Raw genomic sequence first — 22,234 nt, 5'->3', positions numbered from 1 at the left:
TCTGCATGAGAGCTCTGTATCTTGTGTTAGACAGAAGCTCTAGAAGAAACCACAAAGGGGCTTTGGCCCTTGATGGAATATTTCTTATAAGATTAAGAACCAGAGGCTCTAGTCGTGAGACCAAAAGCTCTGGGAGAGAGACCAGAGGGGCTCTGGTCCTGCGTTGAAATATTTTCTAAGTGTGGCTAAGAACCAGAGGCTCTGGTCATGAAGACCAGAAGCTCTGGAAGAGAGACCAGAGGGGCTCTGGTCCTGAATGCAAATATTTTYTAWGTGTGATTTAGAACCAGAGGATCGATGGACGGGTTACTAAATATTTTCTAAGTGTGGTATACAACCAGGGCTCTGGTCCTAAAGGACTTAAGAGCCCAGAGGCTCTGTCAATACCACCAGAGGCTCTGGTCGTTCACAAAGGCTCTGGCCTTCTTCCAGACTTAATCAATTTAAGATATATAGCTAGACAATACACATTATGTTGGAACTCATGTTTCTATAATTTGGATTGATGAGAGGAGCTTTTAAGCATTGTTGACCAAGGTTGACCCTAGCCAACGTAGTTGACCGTAAGTTGACTTTTATGTAGCCTTTGGGAGAAATTAATCATTTATATGCTATATGCTATTATAAATTGTAGGTTACCAGTCAGCAGTGCTAGATAAGCAATCTACATTATCAGGTGAGTTTTCATGAGACTTACAATGAGATGCATACCTATGTATAAATTTATTTTCAAGCATTATACAATTTATATGATGGTGGTACAAATGCGTGATGTTTCAGTTTACATACATGATATGTTTTACATGTATGACGTTYTATGATCAGTTGCATGCTATGTGTTTAATCATGTTTCGAATAACTCTAGCATGCTTTTCCATACTAAAGTTTGATGATTTAAGGGTGGGCATTTGACCAGTAAGTCACGACCAGTATAAAACACTACCCGGACAAGTGGGTGATAAGTTAAGATTGTGATACCCAGGGCGTGTTGGTGACTGATAAGTCACGACCAGTATAAAACACTACCCGGACAAGTGGGTGATCAATCGAGAATGAAGTATCAACCCAGGGCGTGTTTGTGACTAAATGACCCATTCCAGACAGATAATTTATGAGATCTCATTTATTTCAGTGTTGCATGTTTTCAGAAATTGCATGCTACTTGGTACAAGGTTTACAAGTTGAAATGCATGACGTACAATGTTTTTATACACAAAAACCATGAACTCACTGAGCTTTATAAGCTGACTATAGTATGCATCTCAGGCCCAGGTAGTTCGAGGACGGATAAAGGCAAAGGACATGCTTAGAGTGTTGCTTATTATCATCTCATTTTAGTCTTTTGTCTAAGATGCGCTRTAAAGATCTTTTGTAACTTAACCCCAAGAGAAGGTGGGTTAGAACTTAAGTTAGATTTTGATGATTCAAAGACTTCCGCTGTAACAGTTTAAATGGTTTTAAATTAGCCATTATTTTGGAAATGTTTTAGATTACGCGTCATCTCTCTTGATGAAAATGAGGGTGTTACACCTTACTCTTTTTAGCGGTTACCCAATCTATATCAGTAAATGGCCCCTAGGTTGTAAATTGTGCCCTGGTGATAAGTACAAGCTCCATGGATCTCTTAATTGTAGTTCACATGCTGTAACTTTCTCATGCTTATGCTATTGGTACTTCTATTACACATTAGTGAGTATGTTCATTTTTATTTGAGAAGTTGAGTCTACAAGTCTTATTAACCATGTGATTGTGTATAGATTGCTTGCAACTTGAACTTCTGGGGTGAGATGATTCATATTAGGTTCCTTTTTTGGATTACAGTTAGTTGGGATGAAAGCTTTTTATAGTTAAATTTACTAATTGAGATGCTTAGAATGAAGTTAACTAGCAGGATGTTGGTTGGATAATTATTGCCCAATTTTCTCTTCTTTGAATGGAAGAAAGATTAGTTGAACCTATGCTGGCATCCCAATTGATTTGGCTTATTGGTATTCATTTGCTTTCTAAATGAAGATAAAATCATAGTTATTTAGGGGCCATTTACCAAACACTTACTCGGTAAGTGCTTACTGGTAAAATTTAACACTATTATTTACTAACCGGGTAAGATTTTAGTCTACCAAAACGACATCGTATGTAATAATTTACCCGATAAGCGCTTACCGTGGTAAGAGTCGTCGCCCTTACTTACCGGGTAAGACTTACGTTCCTTGTCTCGCTCTTACCGGGTAAGATTCTTAGTACTTACGATATTCATCCAATGAGGTAATGTTACTTGATAAGCGCTTACCTGAGTAAGCGTTTGATAAACGGCCCCTTGGTTCTTGAAAGGGTATGCAATTATACATTTATACCATCTCATGTTTCAAACATGATTATGTGTGTGGACTTCTTATATCACTTGTACACACTTCTGCAAAATATATAACTATTCAAATGTGCTCAATACTATCTAGATATCATGTATTTAAACAAACAACATGTCCAAGCTATTGAAGAGCTGGAGGAAATGAAGAGGGAGCAGAAATCTTTGCTTGAAAAGATAGAACAACTAAAGGGTCAGGCACATGCTTCCAGTGAAGAAGGTAAATAGAGCAATGCAGTTTTTTAAAGTTTCTGAAGGTTTTTATTATTTGAAACTTAGTAATTGCATTTTGTTTGTTGGATTGCCAACATTATGACTGTTCTATCTGTACAAATATATTTCTATTGGATTAAGATTGTGCAAGATAGAAGCTTATATAGGATTCTTGCTATATCTATACGACAAACCAGTCAATCATAATCCATGGAAACTGACTATAATCGATGCTCTATTTGAGTTTAGAACTAACCTGATACTCATTGCAATGTGATATAGCAGATTCAAACCCTAAAAACACAAAAGGGGAAATTTTAGAAAAGCTCTAAAACCACAAAAAATCGAGTTGATGAAGAAGAGATACAACGATTTTACATACCTAAGACCAGATAACATCGATGTAGGAGATTGGTGACGACGATTGAGGGAAGATTTGCAAGAAGAATTCGTCGATTGAGATTGAGGAAGCCGATTGTTAGAGTTGAAGAAGTCGTCGATTGAGATTAGGGCGCCGATTGAAAATTTGAAATCCCTGTATTGGGAAATTGAGTTTTAAAAAAATAATGTGTTTAATATTTTCCATGTTATTTGATTACATGTCAATTTTTATTCCACGTTATTTGTTTAAAATACATGTCATTTTTAGTTTACCGATTACCTGAATTATAGGTAATTCAGGTACTTAAAAGTTTGAGATTTCACATCTTAGGCATCAAAATAAAGGTTTTGAAAGTATGTTACCCAAACTAGGAATAAAACTAAAGTACGTTACATTTTTATGCAATTTGCCCTATTTTAAAACCATCTTTCTTCACTATGAAGATATCACATCTTCACGCATTAAATAATTAAATTTCATGTATGCATCACATTCCTCACATACACATGTAATTCACGTATGCATCATATCACCTTTTTCACATATATGCATACTACTTCATGCACTTAATTAAATAATATGCATGTCGTCACGTAATTCAAAATAATAATCACGTATAGGTTACCTCAACCCAGTTTGTCTGAAACCCGGTTATAACACAAGGTGGTCTACAAGGTCTTCAAAAACCATGTTTGGCATGGTGATTATGTGGTTGGATGTCATATACTTTATTAAGTGTGGTTATTAATTTGTTAGTAGGAAGACAAGTATTGAGTTTAAGTGTGTTTATCTTTCCCGCTATTTTTTTTAGGAGTAAGAGTACGAAAGTGCTAGTATTTATAGTTGCAAGTTTTTAATTAAGTTTGGTTAAAATATTTCTTCTTTCTCCCTACATTTTCCTTCTTGGCATTGTTGGAGTCAACACTCGTTCGAAGAGTGCAGGTGGAAACAACCCTTGATCGTATTGGACTCATGGTTATTATTTAATTTTTAAACTCGACACAAAAGGAGGAAGAAGTTTGAACTAGTACATAGACTTAATATCAGAAAAGGTACCTGCCAATATTTTGATACAAAATGATCAATCAACTCTTTTCGTCCATGTTTGATTTGGACTCTTTGTACCTAAAACAAATAGACTATCTAAAATTACATCTCGGAAAAACTAGTCACCATATTGAATTAAGGTGTGAATAAAAATATTAATGTAAGCGTATTTGTTGTGAAGAGACGATACTTTTTCTCAACACACTTTGCGAAAACATAGAAGGGTTAACCGGCATCAATGTATACATATGTATTAAAAAGGCCTCCATAAATAGAAAAGGGTTGTTGATACTTAATCATTACATATGCATCTCAGTATTTCAAGGGGGTTATCTACAATTGCTTGATGTTTGATATCATATTAGAGAAGAACTCTAAACATTGTCTTATCCATGCTTTTTTTTACCAGAGCCAAAACTACGTATTATTCTTAACACAATGCTTTCACTTGCTTAAACCAATTTCCTTTAAGGCCTTAACTAACACATCTACATTTAGAATCTCAAGCTTGTTTGATTGTCATCAATCTCAAGAGGAAACAAAGTTTACCTCATCGGATTTTCATGACTAACAAATTTTACGTACACAACACTTTCAAGGGTAACATTGCCCAAAAAAATAACTAAAAAAACAAACCATTTATGCAATAATGCTCTTTATGCTAATCTAACAAATTACTGATTGTTTCCCTTCATATTTTCTTACTCTAACAAATACAATCACTTGTTAACGATGAAAAACATTAGGGTGTTCCTTTTTCAATCAACAAAATCATCTTACGCTGGATAATCAAACCTACCATAAAAAAAAGGTAAACAACAATTTATAATCATCGCCATCAATTTTCTTTGTTCAAATGTATTTTCTTTAACCAATAGTTTGACATCATCAACTATTTATGAAATTGATGAAAATTAACATACATATTGAAGAAACTAAAACAAAGGAATGTGTTTGTACATGATCAAAACAAGTATTTACCACCGTTGGAGATCACTTCTTCAATTTTGAAGGGACCAACAAGTACATTGCTTCTTCAGTTTGAGTTTACTACACTCTCATCACCTATAAGTAAAAAGGACGAAACCATCAAAACAACAAAGAATAATCTAAATACAATGAATGAAAAAAAGATGTGCAACGATGAACGTCAATGTAACAAGAAGAATGAGTAATGTACGTGTGTGTGTGTGTGTATATATATATATATATATCTAAACATTTTGTGTGTGATGTATGAGTCATGCGTGTGTATATATATACTTCATGTGTGTTTTGTGTTATCTATGTGCATACAGATTACTAATGCACATTGTGGTTCGAAGAATTGGTTAAAAGCATCATGGCTTAACATGTTGATTTTGTTCACCACCATCATAAGGTGTAGGTGGAACCCTAACTGTCATTTGACAATCTAGGCCAAATCAACCGGTCTCTCAGCTAACCAAAAACCAAGATCATTATCTTCTTGACTCTAGTGAGCATCTAAAATGATATTGGCATGCGACGAGGATGGAAAGGATTGGGATGTTGGTTTGAGATCAACAGGGAGGAAGGAGGAGGGGTGTTGATTTAACATAAGGGGATGGAAAAAGGTTACATGGCAACATCTCATTGATACTTGTAATGAGTAAAAATACTAAAATGCCCCTCTTTTAACTGATTTTTAACGGAGTTAGAGTGATGGATCAATTTCTTAAGAAAACTAATACCATGAGGATGTTGAGTGTAGTTATTTTACTTTAGCGACTAAATCTGTAATTTGATATAAAACAGGGACTAAAAATCAAATTTAGTAAATTCCATGCCCCCGACCCCGAGTGAAGTGCTGGTATTGGGATCCATCCGGAGGGGTTTTGACGATTAGGCGTTAGCACAAGCAGTTGGACGACGCACGAACTCCTCCCAAGCTACTAACCTCCACCAGCTTCTTCTTCTCTGAATCGAATACAAATTAAATGTCGTCGATATATGTATCAGAGCCTCCCACGAAGGGTAAGGTTGTACTGCACACCAATTACGGGCCGCTTGACATCGAATTATGGCCAAAAGAGGCGCCGAAAGCCGTGAGAAATTTCGTTCAGCTGTGCGTTGATGGGTACTATGATGGCACCATTTTCCATCGGATTATTAAGTCTTTTATGGTTCAAGGTGGTGATCCCACTGGTACTGGCACAGGTATTTCACCTTTTTAGTTAGCCCCCATTAGTTTTTTCTATTTTTAGTTTCCATCTAGGTATCCTTGTCAGAAACACACACACAAACAATTACTCAGATATATTGTTCTGTTTTTAGAAGGTTATGATGTGATCCATGGTAATCAATAGTTGACATCCTATAAGTATTACCCCTCAATTCCATGAAAAGATAGTTGCAGTAAATGGTTACATCTCAACTTCATAATTGATTTGGTATTTTGGAAGCATTTCTAACTTCCAACGAAATATGTAGCAATTTTGAAGAATATTAGTTTTGACATCAAACTCTGACGTTTAGGTCTAGGGTAGTGGAGAGAGTAGTAATGTAGAAGCATGCAAGCACATTATTTAGATTGCTATAATGCTAAAAGATTGGCGCAGAAACAAAAAGGTTTCGAGTTGAGCAAAATGAAAATCTCTACCACCTACAGTAAGCAGCAACATTGAGTGACCAGTATTATTGTGAATACCTAAACATGATAAAAGAAACCCCTCTTTCCTTGAGCTATGTTACCTAATTGTTGGTGTAATAAAGGTGCAACTGGAATGGGTGAATTTCCATCCCTGTAGATTGTAAAACATGTAGCTGCATCTTGGCACTAGCATACAATGTGAAACTTAAAGCATCTCTGGCACTGGAGCAATTATGAAATTGACCAACAATCAAAAGGTTCTGAAGTTTACAATGGGATCTCTTTACTCAAGACAGAAAAGTTGCATATTATTTGTCCTGACATTTCTACAGAGTACAGAGCTTATAGAATCGAAGGTGGAACATGACTATTGCAATAGAAATTTATTTTAGTTGTGGCTTTTGTGACTGAAGTGAATCGTTATTAGTCTGAGTGAGACACCATGTATTTGTTTCAGCAGTGGTTATTCCAATAAATAGAAAAAGGATTTCTCAAATTATATTCCTTCTCCATAGCTGAATTGAAATTATCAAAGCTATATTAATAGTTAGCACATGGAATATAAGTAATTATTGCAGTATTGTTACACAAAAAGGAATTGTCATTGTAAGTGACAAAATTGTAATGAATAAATATTGAGCATTGAACAGTTTTTTGTAATACATGAGCTACAAGTAATGATTGCAATACTATTTTGGAAAAAAGAATTAGTTCTGTAAATAAAAGATCTAAATTGTAATACATGAGCCTGGGTCTTCATGAGCGTAGTGATTTTCTTCTTGTGTTAGTAGGTATGTTTTGTGATATTATGGTGTTGCAATATTGTTTACAGAAGCTTTAGCTTTGGTCAGGTTTTGCTTTCAAATTTCCATGGATTGTTTGATCAAGTAATATGCCTAGTCTTTTTGTCTTGTTCATGAAATTATCGAAGAAAGGCAATAAGCTTTTCCTTTTCTCTCTTTTTATCCTGAATTTGGGTTATGGTTGTGAGGTATGAGGTTTGGCTATGAATGAACTGAGATCTTTAGGTGACTTGAAAGCGCTAATGTACTAAAGGCTCTTATCCTCCTTGGTGATGAACTTCAAATCATTATCAGTGAAGTTTTGGTGTTAATTAACATGGAGGTTCTTCCATGTTTTCGCATGCGATTCTATCAATCCTCTTATGGGCATAATCGACATTAATGTCCACCTTTCTGCTATGTGAATAATTTTTCCTTCAAGTAACATTGTAGATGAAATGCTTGTTGCATTTGCATGGATATGGTTGTATAAATTCGTTTGTCAATTCATCTTGTTTCTGAATTCAGGTGGTGAAAGTATATATGGAGGTCCATTTGGTGATGAGTTCCATTCACGTTTAAGATTCAGCCACAGGGGTTTAGTTGCTTGCGGAGGCACATCAAATTCAAATGGAAGTCAATTTTTTATAACCCTGGACCGTTGTGATTGGCTTGACAAGAAGCACACTATATTTGGCAAGGTAACCACGGGTTCACCAATGCATATTTACTGCCCACCTGTTTGGATGTTGACAGATTTTATTTGGTCTATAGGTCACTGGTGATTCATTATATAATTTATTAAATTTGGGTGAAATTGAAACTGATAAAGATGACCGACCAGTGGATTCTCCTCCAAAGATTCTTTCCATTGAGGTATATCTTTTTCTACTTATTTTCATTTTATTTTTTGAGATGTCTGATTGCAACAGAAAGACCATTTAAGAATGAGGCGTAGCTGTAAAACCTCTAGATATGTATCATATTGTACATGTATAACATGATGCACACTGTAAACTCAACATGCAGTTTATCTCAACCATATTCTTTAATGAGTTCAAAATCACAAATGTCAGTTTTGTTGGCTTTTGAGATCAATTGATACTTTACAAAACTTCAGGTGTTGTGGAACCCATTTGATGATGTTTTTCCAAGAGCTGCACCTGCAAAATCTTTGACATCAACTACCATGGAAACTAGCAACAAGGACACAAAAAAGAAGGCAACAAAGTAATAAATTTATCCTGCCTCTGGAGTGATTAACAATATTGAGATTAGATAGTGTTTCTGTTGTAAATGTCTGGATCATGTGATGTTTGTTCAACATTTACAGAAAGTTGAACTTGCTGTCATTTGGAGAAGAAGCAGAAGAAGAAGAGAAAGAACTGGCAGCTGTGAAGACTAAGATAAAAAGTAGTCATGATGTGTTGAATGATCCTCGTCTCTTGAAAGAAGAAAATTCTAGAGATAAACTGGCAAGTATAAATACATCTTTGTTTTTTTGTTCTTGGATCTGCAATAGCAACACAATCAACCTCCCCACCATAATGTCTCTTACGATACTTGAGCAGGCAAACACTCATTTATTATGCCATTATAATGCATTCTAAGACTACAAGATAATATGCTATATCCTAGGTCCTAGGCAATTCAAGAAAGTGATGGTTAGTGCTGTGGAATTAATTCCTAATTCAATTGAACAAAACTGAAGTGTGTGAGGTATAAAAGCATGGGGTTAAATCATTACCGAGTTCGATGGCTACACTGAAGTAGACTTGAAATACTGATAATGACTTTAGCCTATAGGAAATGTGTATTCAGTGAAAGCAGATGAAAGACATTAATCTAGGTTGATATTAATTGCATTTGGTTTGCGTATGGTTAATGTTTGAAGTACCAGTGATTTTATTTTGAATAATATGCATATGTTTACATTATATGAAATAAACTAATCTTGATTAATATCACATCCACTGTTGCAGAATCCATCCGAAGAGAAAGCAAGAAGAGATTTGCAAATGAGTGTTAGAGGAGCTTTAAGCTCCAAGAAAGAAGAGTTACTGAAGGAATCAGATGCTGATTCCGTTGACAATAGTGATGATGATGAGGCAAACTTTGATGCACGAATGCGTCAGCGGATACTGAAGAAGAAGAAGGAGCTTGGGGATATACCATCCAAGCAAAAAGTACACAAAGGTAATCTAAACGCAGAAATACACTGAATTGTTTGTTATTAAGATGTGCTTTAAACATGTCTCATTTTCCTTATTCTGCATGCCTTTCAAATGAAGCCTGTCAATCTTGCCAACTGATAATCTTCATTCTATTCTTTTGTTTATGGCTTTCTGCATGAAAAAGGTATGCGCAATTTGATATTTCAAGGTAAAAACTGATATACTTGAGGAGAAACCTTTTATGGTATGATCTCATGTACTGAGAGATAGAATATATGTAGATCTTAAGAAGATAAGGATAGGCTCCAAAGAAATAAGATAAAAATGCCAATAGTATGTACGACATGCTAATGCACCTTATACTCCTTATATGGAGCATAGGCATTGATCATGCTCAACTTGTTGTAAGTGAATGAGGTTGGCAGCAAACTGCTATTCTGTCCGAATATGAAGCAGCTCATAGTTGGCAAGTTGGATGAGCTTTTGGCTATGTAATTTCTTATAAGACAGAAACCATCCTCTATGTGTATGGTCTTCCCATAGAAAACCTTATTATTTATTAGATGATGGCACTATATTCTCATCAGCTTATCCTGAATGTACCTAATTCCTGTATGTTGTTTGGTCCTAGTCTTCTGGTGTATAACATGAGTCATAGCTTTCTGACTCACGGCGATTGAGATATGGTGACCTGTTTCTTGCTTTTTCAGAGCAGAGATTGCCTCCCACGAATATACGATAGACAGCGCCAATATTGGGTCGATCTCCAAGTAAAGGGGATATCTTACGTAATCCTCATCCAAGCACCCTGCAATCTTTCTGGATCCATTTTCAGTAAAGGTACTTGCTCTGCAGTGATTTTGATCAGAATGCGGAGTTTTTCTCTCTGAGGACTGATGCACATCCTATTGGCCAGTGTAGGGTTAGACATTAATTGATTGTCTGACGTGTCTTATAATATAGTAATGTGGTGATGAAGTTCATGAACATGTCCAACATCAGTAACAGGAAACAGAAGTCCAATGAACTCTTCAGCTTGGCTTGTAAGTACAATATGATCAACATATACTACCAAGATGATCTGTTTGCGGTGCTTGTATGTCGACAATAATGAATAAACATTTGTCTTTGATGGCCCAAAATCAACGAAACCAAGCTCCGAGACATCGTTTGAGACCATATAAAGAGTGACGTAAGTGACAAACATTGGATGCCTCCTCTGAACCACATCTTGGTGGCTGATCCATATATAAATTTTAGAAACGCTTTCTTGATGTGTAGCCTATGGGAAGGCCAATGGTAAATTGTTGGTAAGACGATACTAATGCAAGTGAGGCCATTTTAGCGTCTTACAGTGTCCTTATCACTTGGTTCAATTGTCCTTTTTTCGTTGCGAGTACAGGAACATCGGTTCTGCATAAATACACCTCAAGAATCTTGTGTCATTCTTGACGAATTGAGAGAGTTGGACTTTAGCAACGGCTGGATGGGAAGAAGTGTTACAGGGAGGTGCCAAATTTTTTTTTTCCGATCCACCTTGAGGACAAGGTGGCTCTTTGGGGCCGGGATAATGTTAGGTACCCACCTTAGGCCCAAGCCCATACATACTTGGTATTCTAGAAGGGGTTAGGAAGGGTATTTTGGCATTTACTTGCAATAAATATTTAGTATAAATAGGGGGTTGCAAAGGGAGGGGGGGGGGAGGCATGCAGAAAATAGTGAGTTCATTTCTGAGAGACTAGCACTCTCGGATTGCTGGAGTTTACCTTTGTTTTTTATTCAAGTAACCCTTCAATTAATCTGTTTTCATCTTCATCTTTAGTTCGCTACTGATTTGGAATCCAGTTCGTAACAGTTTGTCATGGTTGATGAGAGCAAACATTGGTTATAAGATGCACTTTCAGTCTTTGTAGACTGTAGAGTACCATCTGGATAAAGCTCTACTGTATATGCCCATTTGCTACCGGAAAAGAGCGCCTCTCAACACAAAGCTTTTCCTGAACCCAAGTGCCATCTTGCCTTTCATGGCCTTGTACGACCATGGAGTCTTGAGGGTTTCAGATATATTTCTAGATGCTATCATGGCCCTTTATTTATAGCTACAGGTGTAAGAGGAAAGACAGCCCAAGGAGCTTTAGGTAGGTTTTCAAGTGGGGTATGAGATGGTTTGCAGTTGATTTTGAGGTGGGGGTATTGGATGGTTTGGGTATCAGATAAGTTCTCATTTGGAGTTTTAGGCTGCATATTAGAGTTGTTAGTTACTCGTGTGAGATCCAAAACAAGGAATTCATCTTTGTCAGATCAAGGGATAGGATCACATGGATATTGATGTTGACACATATAAACTATCTAGGTTTTTTAGTAGAATTGACAATTGCATGGGGAGACTTACGAGGTTGCTGCTGTAGACAATGGCTAGGGCTCTAATACCATGTGATATTTCAAGGTAAATACTGATTATATTACTTGAGGTGAAACTTCATGTAAATGCCGATTATATTAAACTCATGAGCTGAGAAGAATAAGCTCTGAATATGAGAAAGATGAGTATACAAATAAAATGTGCAACATGCTAATGCATCTAACATATAGATTGCATATGATAACTAATGGGATAACATAAGAGTAGGAAATGAAGCCCTAAACTAACAACAGTCCTAATATTGCTCTAACTTCAAATAGTCCTCAAGCTGGAGTTGGATATCAAGCATGCCTAACTTGACAAGAAATTATCCAACTACGCAACACCTCGCAGGATACAATGCATACAGTTGAAAGCAGCATCCTAAATGTCACTGTATGTGGATCATTAGTTAGATCGTGAACCTTCTTCCGACTTTCCAGAGAAACCTCAACAATTTAGGCCATTGCACCCAGATTGTGTCACTCGGTCTAATTGAGCTTTTGAAAGAGAGAAACGTCATAGGTGTCAGGTTGAGTTCCTTCGAACTCGACTCAGGAGTAGTCGTGGTCACAGGTTCAAACAGAGCAGAAGAATAGCACAGTTGGGAACTGGATTAGAGCATCGGAGGACTCTTTGATCCAGTAAAGCAGGAAAATTGAGTCGGTATTTACTAATCAACAAGGGCTGGTGAAGACTAGCAGGGTGTACCCTGCTGGTTTCCTAGTTTTATAATTTTATAACTGACTGGCCCTAGGGAGGTTGCTGGTGGTGACTGGACTTGTAAGGATAGGTAGTAGGCCCAGAGGGGTGGTTGATGTTGCTGGAAGATTGACTTGTGGCTGCTGCTGTGGTGTGGCGATGGCCAAAGTGAAAAACAATGCTTCTCTTTTCGGGTTGTAGTTTTGTTTTTTGGAGAAGCTTACAAAAAGGCAGCTTTGTCCCGTTGCACCCAAAAAGACCAAAAGCAATAAAAGCATGTATCTCCTCATCTGAGCTGCATCTTGCCTCAAGAATCCCCAAACCAGTGCCTTATTGCCCCAAGCAACTAGGCATGCTTTACAATCATGCTCTCTGGCCTAGTTCATAGTTATTTGTCTTTCTGAAAAGTTAAAAGATTGCTAAAATTCTTCTGTGATATTCATCATCCCAAAATGGCCATAGTTGCAGATACCTTAATCCTTTATTATGAAAACAGGTGCAAGGATTTGTGGGAATAGGTTTATAGTGCATTATTTGCCTGTTGTCCTAGCATAACTTCATTAGTTTGTTAGGGTCATGTATGTTGGCATTCCCATATATGGCACAATTCGTAGATATTATTGTAAAGATCCTTATCAGACAAAGCCCTAATATTCTGTTTACATTATGTCTCACAAGCTGCAATTATGTCTAAAAACACTTGGTAAATGCATCATTATATGTTTGATTTCTCTTCTTGTAAAACTAATATGGTTTCATCCTTTCTTCATCTTTTCTCTTTTTGATATCCAATTGTTTGATCTATCTGTTGCATATTCAGAGAGGTCGATGCCTAGGAGCCAGGAAAAGTCTCCACCAAGGTATTATCTATTTAAGCAACTATGTTCTAACATAATCCCAAATTATCTTTTGGATGTTCTTTTTCCTTTTTCATTATGATATGCAATTTACTCAACTGCATTTAGGTAACTTTTCAGTGCTTCTCTTGTACATTTTATTTGCTTTATTCTTTCTCTCATCCTAGATTTTTGTTTCTTTTTTCTACATTAAAAGATCAAAAGCTGAAAGCCCTGATGATCGGCCCAAAGTGGATAAGTTGTTTTTGAAGAAAAAAGGAATTGGATCAGAAGTAAGAGCTGAACGTACTGCCAATGCAGATGCAGACTTGCAGCTTTTGAACGAACATGAAAGAGAAAGACAGTTACAGAAGCAGAAGAGGCGTAGACGTCAAGGACGTGAAGAAGATGTATGTAATGGCATTACATCTACACCCGTTATTTTATGTTTATTATATACCTCCTTCAAAATAGGGTATGATGGTCAAACAAACCCAGTATGTCCCTCATGAAAGAGGGTTTGGGAGGGGTGGGATGTACGCAGACCTGACCTCTATCCCAAAGGGTAGAGCGGCTGTTTTCATGAGGATTCCTTTCTTATGCGAAAGTGTGAGCGAAAAGGAAAAGAAAAAGGAAAGAATAATTAGACTAGCAAGCAGAAAAAGGAAAAAAGCACAAAGAAAACAGGTTAATCATGTCTCTAGGAGCAGGTGGGCTGTGCCTGGAGTCGAACCCTTTCTTTTGCATTAAAGGATTGTCTTGCTTGGCAGATCTAGCATAACAGTATACTACATTGCCGTTTAAACACATCCTTACATCATAACATGCATTGCCTTTGCGATAGAGCTACCATTACTGGGAGGCATTGTTGTAGCATTTGGTATCTTACAATAGTCAAGAAGGGTGGCACACTTTTCAAATAGAAGTGGCTTTACGATTTAGGAATATCTTCTATAACCGTCTAATTTGGTTAGTTTATGGTAACCTGTTCTCGTGTAGGTGCTAGCCAAACTTGAAAAGTTCAAATCATCCATGTTTACCCAACCTGCTGCTCCTAATGGGGAATCCAAGGGTAAAAGTGATGAAGATTTGTCTGACTGGACTAATGTAAAGCTGAAGTTTGCACCTGATAAGGTACATTGTTTTCCATTAAATCTTTTCTCGACATTTTGGCTCCTTGTACTTGCGATGGCACAATAAAACTCGCTGAAGAGTACTCATGCTGTCCAAGTTACATAGACAATTGTGCACTTCAGGACTCGTTTGCATAATTGTTGGTTACATGTATAAAGAGAGAACTAAAGGCAAAATCCTTCAAAATATAACAAAGTTTGTCTTGTATCCTATTTAGTGTAAAGATGGATTTTTTTTCTTCTCAATTAGTGTAACAAATATTCAATTCTTTCATATTGTGTACCCTTTTTATACTAACACACAGGTTTCAGCTTATGTGGTATCTCTTGATTTTGACTTGATATTTTTTTCACTTATATCAAGAATTAAAATATAAATTGATAACCTAGCAACTGTGTTGTCAATAATTACAAGAACTGCTGGATACCCGTCAAAATGGGTACAAAATAGGAGCAGAATCTTGTTACACTAATTGAGAAAAAAAATCATCATTACATTAGATTGGAACTAAAGCAAAGTACGTTGCATGTTGATGCATTTGGCCACAGAACTAGTGAGTAATGACATTAAATCAGATGTAACCACAAACATTTGATGTTGATTCCTCAAAATGTTGCATAATTTGTAGTAGTTTTGCCAAGAGTGCAAATCTTTTACACCTAGCAAGAGGATTCTTTTTTTGTGTATGGTTGAGCAACTTGAATTTGTTCAATATGCAATAAACTTAATCAAACGAACCCAGGGGTTGGGTTCCGGTGAGAATGGAAGTTATGGTAAGAAGGATAAGAAGGGATCTCCACTCTTGGATCAATCCTAATTGAAGATCAACACTAATGAGATGCACCGGATCAATTCCCTTGAGAAGCGCAATTCATAGTATGGGGGGGAGATTAAAAGTGATCAAGGGTCCAGATCTCTTCTTATGTTTCTCATTATACTCCTATTCTCAGACGATCTTTCGTCATGAACCCAGTATATCCACATAGAGGTAGGAGGATAGAATGTACACCCTAATGGGTAGAGAGGTTGTTTCTATGAAGACAACTTACAGGGATTCTTCAGGATACTACATTTCCAGTTATATAATTTACGAGGCATTATTTCCTTTCTAATTCTTTTAAAATCATGTACAGGATAATATGTCTCGTAGGAATGATCCAAACGACTATGTGGTGCATGACCCTCTTTTAGAGAAAGGAAAAGAAAAATTCAACAAGATGCAAGCGAAGCAAAAGAAACGAGAACGAGAATGGGCTGGTAATTCTCTTACTTGATCACATTCTTGTCCGTGAGTTCTGAATTTTTCGAGTTCACCCCAACTGTGCGATAATACGATGGTGGTTACTGTTTTGTCGAGTCACATGGGTTTGTAACTGTTGACCTGTTTATCCTAGCGGCACATGTAAATCTTTCTTTTAGCAGACTTTTAGGGCTTGGGGTCCCTTATTTTTGACCATCCTTTGAGCTTAGTTTCATATGGAAGAACACACTGTTTACATATGCTATGAGAGAAAATTTGTTATTATCAATGTTCACAAAGTTATAAAATTCGGTTCATTAAGATAAAATTCGGTTCATTAAGGGATGATCTATTTTTCGCGTGTGGCCAAAAATCGCAAAATTCAGAACGGAAGATTAAACATATCTTTAGTCTTGCCCAAATAGAGATTTAGGAGAGCAGAAAAATGTATAAACTGGATGATTGAAGTATTTTGGTCTAAAAGATTGATCAAGTCTCCCTGATAACTTATGGGTTCGGAAACTTTCAGCGAATCAAATGCTATGATCATTTTAAGTTCAGTTGTTTTTACAGCCCATGGTTCATGAAAGAGTCTGCTACTCTTAGATCTACTTCGTATCGTCGTGTCCCCTAATACCAATTGGGTAGCTCGATCGCATTTATCACTAGATACCGACACAATGATGATATGCAGTGTTTCCTTTGAAAACGTTGGTGGAATGGGATGTCGGGCAGGGGGCGACCCATCGTTCGGGATGTGGTTGTCTGTGGAACCACAAAATTTTGGGGGGTAAGTGTAATTTTTATGGTCTTCAACTGTGAAACCATAAGTTTGTTGGAGTCGGTTTCTTGGGGGTGAAACCATAAACTATAAAACTTCTAGGTTTTATATGAAAATTTAAGAAATAGAAATCGTATTGTCTCATAAGTTGAGGAAGGTGTTTGGACTTTAATGTTTAAATTTATTTCTTTTACCCTTTTTATTTATTATTTTCTATCCTTATCATATTAATTAATACCTGACTTACATTAAAAAGATACATATTCTATTTTTATTTTATAAATTACGTTGTTATCGTCGATACCTTCGAAATGAGTTCAAAAATGAATATTTATTTAAAATCAATTTATATTTTTAACATTAATACAAATGAAAGTTAACATATTTTAATGTTCATGACATATGTGTACAATAAAATGCAGTATTTAATCATCATTAAATACACATTTGCCTTGATGTTTGTCGTTGATTCTTCTTGAATTTTTTTAAATAATATTTAGCGTGAATAATAAGGTGGAACTTTTTAAAAGAAAATTTTAATGTGAATACAAATTTTTATTGGCGTTGTTTTTGTTAGGGTTAATTTGTTTAAACTGATGTAATAGTGTTAATATAAGCCAACTCTTTAAGGTTATTTTGTGTATATTTGATCCTCACTTTAGACTTTACGTTATTTGTTTAAAGTTAAGTTTTAGACTTTAGGGTTCTTTTTTATTATTAATTTAGGACCAGCTCTGTGAATTAATTTGTTTTATTTGAGGTTAAAATATTATATTTTGAACCGACTATGTAGATCACGAGGTGGAAAATTGGAAATATACCAACACTCGATTGGTTCTAAAGTTTTAAGAAATAACCTTTTTGAATATAAACTAGTTTACCAATTCTTTTAATGGATCCAAAACAGTCACAACCTGAGTCCGTGTAATAATTTTATTATTATTTAAAAAAATTATATTATGATAATTAGTTTGTGATATCACTTTGAAAAAATCTTGGATCTGTCATTGCTTTCGAGTCAACCATTGTGAGATTGTATTAGAATGTGTTGTCAAATTATGCACAAAGATGTTAATAGTAATATTGATAAAAATATTTGATTAAATACAAAAAAAATTAATGGTGCGGAAAGGTGGTCATAATTTCAATGTTGAAATAGAAATTTCACTTTTTGTTTATGTTGTTATGCCAGTGAATAACTATATTCGCTTTTACCATACTCTATGTACCACAATGTTACGCCTTATGTATAGAAGGGGACATGTTTCTGATCTTGTTTTGTTGGAAATCGCATACGACAAACATATCAAGTCTTTTAATGACTTGACCATTGCGAATGCTAAGGAAGCCCACAACAACAGACAACAAGTTTCTCCCTTTTAATATAAGGCGAAAGATCGTGTGAGAAAAAGAGTTAAAGTAAAATGAGTAAGAAAAGATTTGTACCGTTGATCACCTTTAATCTCAAACTCAGTCATGAATTACACTTGATACGTAGATTGATCCAGTGCATCTCATCTTAATATGCATCTAAGGATGGAGATCCATTCTTATGTTTCTCATCTTAACTCTCGTTCTTACTAGAACCCAGCCTTTAATATGGGTTGGGTTCACGTAAGACTATAGTTTTTCGTGAGACCCCTAAGACCAATGCATGTTCATTGATCAACTTTATAAGCTAATGATCTAATGGTCTAAAGTTGCATGGTGGCAATTTTGTGATTATTGAGAAGTCTTGTGGCAATTTTGTAATTATGAATGTCCAGATTGTAGCTCTAATCCAAGGGTTGAGAATTGGTCTTATGGGTCTCACGAAAAACCTTTGGTCTCATATGATACCAAGTCTATAATATATATATTCGATTTTTAACCCTGTTTTCAAAATTTCAATCACGAAAAATATTAATATAATATTTTTCACATTTACAAATTATTATTATATACGTACAATTTATTAATGTGTTTAAACTTTATAAAACTAACTTAAAATCAACATATAAAATTGTTTAAATACAAGGTAAACATTAAATCATGCTAATAAGAAATAAGATAAAATACTTAAATATTATATAAAACTGATAAAAATTAGAAAACTCTCTCAATTCTCTCAAAACCATATAGTTTAATAAAATAAAATTGAAAGAGAAGCTAAATATATTACATTATCTTATTTTACCTTACTAGATGAATATGACAAGTACCAATAATCTTACCTAATAACACTGAACACAAGTATTGAGAGTCCTACCACGGTAAGCACTTATGTTGTATACAATACTCTTTTTGATAAATTAAAAAATCTTATTCGATAAGTAAGTGATATATTAAATTTTATCAATAAACACTTATATAAATAAATATTTATTAAAATATAGAGTCGATCATAAAATTGTAAAAAGCATGATAGAGATTAGAGGGGTCCAAAGACGATAAAGAAAAAGACGGGTGGGGAAACCGCGTTGAAATTTTAGGTGATCGTATCCCTGCAATTTGGTCGGTGTCGGGTCCATCCACGAATCTTTTAGACCTGGTCCAACATAACTGCCGCCGCAAATTAATCCTTTTTTTTTTCAAATATAATTATTATCGAAGTTAAATTGGTTTGAAAATTGCATCTGAATTATTTTAAAATGAAAATTATATTTGGGTTGAAAAAGCAGCAACCAGATATTCTTTTATTTTTCTGAAAACAATTTTATTAAGGGGCCGTTTACCAAATATTTATCTTGTAAGTATTTAGCGGTAAAATTTAATACTATTATTTATTTACTAGGTAAGATTTTAGTTAACAAAAACGGCTTTCTATGCAATAATTTAGCCGGTAAGAGCTGACCGTGGTAAGAGTCATTGTCCTCACTTACCGAGTAAGACTCTCGGTCTTTGTCTCGCTCTTATCGAGTAAGATTTTTGGTTATTGTCATATTCATCCGGTAAGGTAATATAACTTGGTTAACGCTTACCCAAGTAAGCATTTGGTAAACGGCATCTAATTGTTTATTAATTAATATTTGTTTTATAATATATTTTTAAGATTTGATGATATTTTAAAAATACAAATTATCTATCTATTAGTCTTTTGATTATTATGTATTTATTAAAATGAATGTCTATATACAAAAAAAAAAAAATACAATTTTAAAAATATATAATTACTACACATTTTAATTAATGAAGATAAATTTAATCCATGTCGTAGTTAATGATAGAATGAGAAAGTAAACAATTAGTTTTGAAAGTATACACTTATTTTTTAGGACGGACAAAAATAATATATATATATATATATATATATAGATATGTACGTATGCATTTATTTTGGGACAAATAAAGTATTATTAAGAAAATTTGTATGCAAGTATATTGTTAAAAATTGTATTATAACTAATAAACAATATTAATTATCTCGACTTATTGATGAATTAAGGATTAAAGTTAGATGAAAATGGAAAATTTTAATTTACGTCAATTAAAGAATAAATCTCTCTTTGAAGGTCTAACATATGATTACCTATAGACGCGGTTAAAAGATTTTGATCAACAATTTACTTGTCAAACCTTACACAAGGTCTAGGTTATGAATGAGTGTTGCTAAAACCGTATAATAGTCACAATCTCCAAGGTACGAAAAACGTCCCAAAAATAACTAAATTATTCTCGATCTCTAGTTAGCACTCTAATCTTCACCGAGTCACTAGTACCATTCCCTAAGAAGAACCTGATACACATGGCGACAAGAAAAAGTATTAGGTTTAACGTCTAGTGAGTTCAAACGTTTTTTATCTTTAATATAAGAAGATAAAACACTGAAAGAATACTATTTACATCACAAGTTTTTCAGATGAATTATATTTAACATATAAGCAATAATTTTCCCAAAACCCATAATTTTCGTGATGAAAACTCATTAATCAAAACACCTATTTAACATGAAACTAAAACTCAATATTCACATTTTAATACTGAAAACATGAATAAAACTATATTATCCAAAATATCAAAACATGGATAATTTATAATAATATAGTATTCCATTAATTATGGATATACAATACCTAGAACAACAACGAAAACATGGATAATGTGACTCCCTGTATACTAATTCAATACACTTCTCATAATCATTCATAAATAACGTTGATGCATAAAACCACTTCTGTGAAAACATCATTCATTAGTGCAAGATCTCATATGTGTAAGTATGTCAAACATTCTCAATAGGATCCTAGATCCCCAAGGTTCCACGAAGGATCTTCCCCTGAAGTCTGTTTGCAAGACGTCCTCCATTCTTATACCCTGTCTGGTATTTAACGTGGTTATACTTTCACATGCACAAAACTTTTCACATACCACATAATGTATTTCTTATAAAATGCATTATAAACTTAACCTTATCTCATCATACAAGGTAAAGTTCCTAAACATCATTTCAAGATATTCATTATGCATAAAACATGTATATAACACATATGTATCCCTGTAAATCTCAAAATGTACTTACCTTATTTCCTTAAACTGGAATGCTTAATTTACCGCGTAGATTGAATGCAACTCTCTAATTTAATTTTGGTGTTTTTGAGTATGTTTTATAAAATGAAACGTATATCCTTATTTATTGTGAAAATGAAAAACACGAGGTGTGAATTGCCTTAATCCCTACTAGCAACTAGCAATTCTCGTCCCTTTTCTAAGCTAATTACAATTTTGGTCACTGTGGTTACTATTTTGTTTTAGTTTTGGTCCCTCTAGTTACTATTTTATTTTGGATTCGGTCTGTTGGACCTGTAAATTCAGCTTTGATATTGATCTATTACTCTGAATGAACTCTAGGATGATTACAGTGCAGCGGAAACAATGATAAGAACAGAACAAAGTAATTAAACCAAGAACACACAGTTAATATGATGAAGAAGATGAACACAGGAAAAGAGCTTCAAAGGTTTTTCAATTCATTCAATTGAAAATAGACGATTACAATTTGGAAGCACACTGAATACAAAGGCCTAAGCTGCTATTTATACTAGTTCCTAACGACCTTACTGACATGATCTAGACGCGTGAAATCATCTAAGCCGTCCAAATAAAGTCGATTAAAGACCTAGTCACGTGAGAAGCACATGCAGCTAACAACCTTTGAAAAACAGTTGGGAGAGGATCTTCACAGAAGACGAAACCGCAGACCCTCTGTGAGCCATCTCAGAGGCTCTGCTGTAATAGACTTGCTTGTTCTTATTGACAGAGGACCATTTTCCAGAACCTCTGTGAGAGACATCAGAGGTTCTGTCACACTTTACTTGCTCGAGTATCAGGCTTCTGATGCTAGTCCTCTGTTGTTTTCTGTGAAAGATACCCTTCTATCAACACTTGCAGAATACTTTTTCATACTTTTACATTAAGTGAATATTAGAGCTAACAATCTCCCCCTAAGTATGAAAAAGTAAAATTGGACAAATGGATGCAAGAAATGACTAATTGAAAGAATTACAAGAGGAGATTAAACTCATCCTCTGAAAAGAATTACAAAATTGAAAGAATAGAGAAATTTGTTTCTCAAGCCTATACTATTACA

General features: G+C 34.8%; 1 protein-coding gene across 2 annotated transcripts; it reads left to right on the top strand.

The window, feature by feature from the left end:
• The first annotated feature begins 5,819 nt into the window (after positions 1-5,819).
• Positions 5,820-16,217, top strand: LOC112500522 (peptidyl-prolyl cis-trans isomerase CYP57). 2 transcript variants are annotated; one of them, XM_025104023.1, is made up of 10 exons: positions 5,820-6,185; positions 7,929-8,101; positions 8,175-8,276; positions 8,521-8,630; positions 8,734-8,875; positions 9,383-9,596; positions 13,498-13,537; positions 13,731-13,923; positions 14,513-14,647; positions 15,781-16,215. In XM_025104023.1, the coding sequence occupies exons 1-10, from the start codon at positions 5,966-5,968 to the stop codon at positions 15,919-15,921; spliced, it is 1,470 nt and encodes a 489-aa protein (XP_024959791.1). In that variant the 5' UTR covers positions 5,820-5,965; the 3' UTR covers positions 15,922-16,215. The 2 variants fall into 2 exon arrangements, with proteins under 2 accessions (XP_024959791.1, XP_024959792.1); XM_025104024.1 differs by lacking the exons at positions 8,521-8,630; positions 8,734-8,875 and having other exon boundaries at positions 15,781-16,217.
• Positions 16,218-22,234: the final 6,017 nt, after the last annotated feature.

Source organism: Cynara cardunculus (genome assembly GCF_001531365.2).
Source record: "Cynara cardunculus var. scolymus isolate 2C chromosome LG 17, CcrdV1, whole genome shotgun sequence".
NCBI lineage: Eukaryota > Viridiplantae > Streptophyta > Magnoliopsida > Asterales > Asteraceae > Cynara > Cynara cardunculus.
The sequence above is the reverse complement of the archived record's forward strand: the minus strand, read 5'-3'. Positions and strand labels throughout refer to the sequence as shown.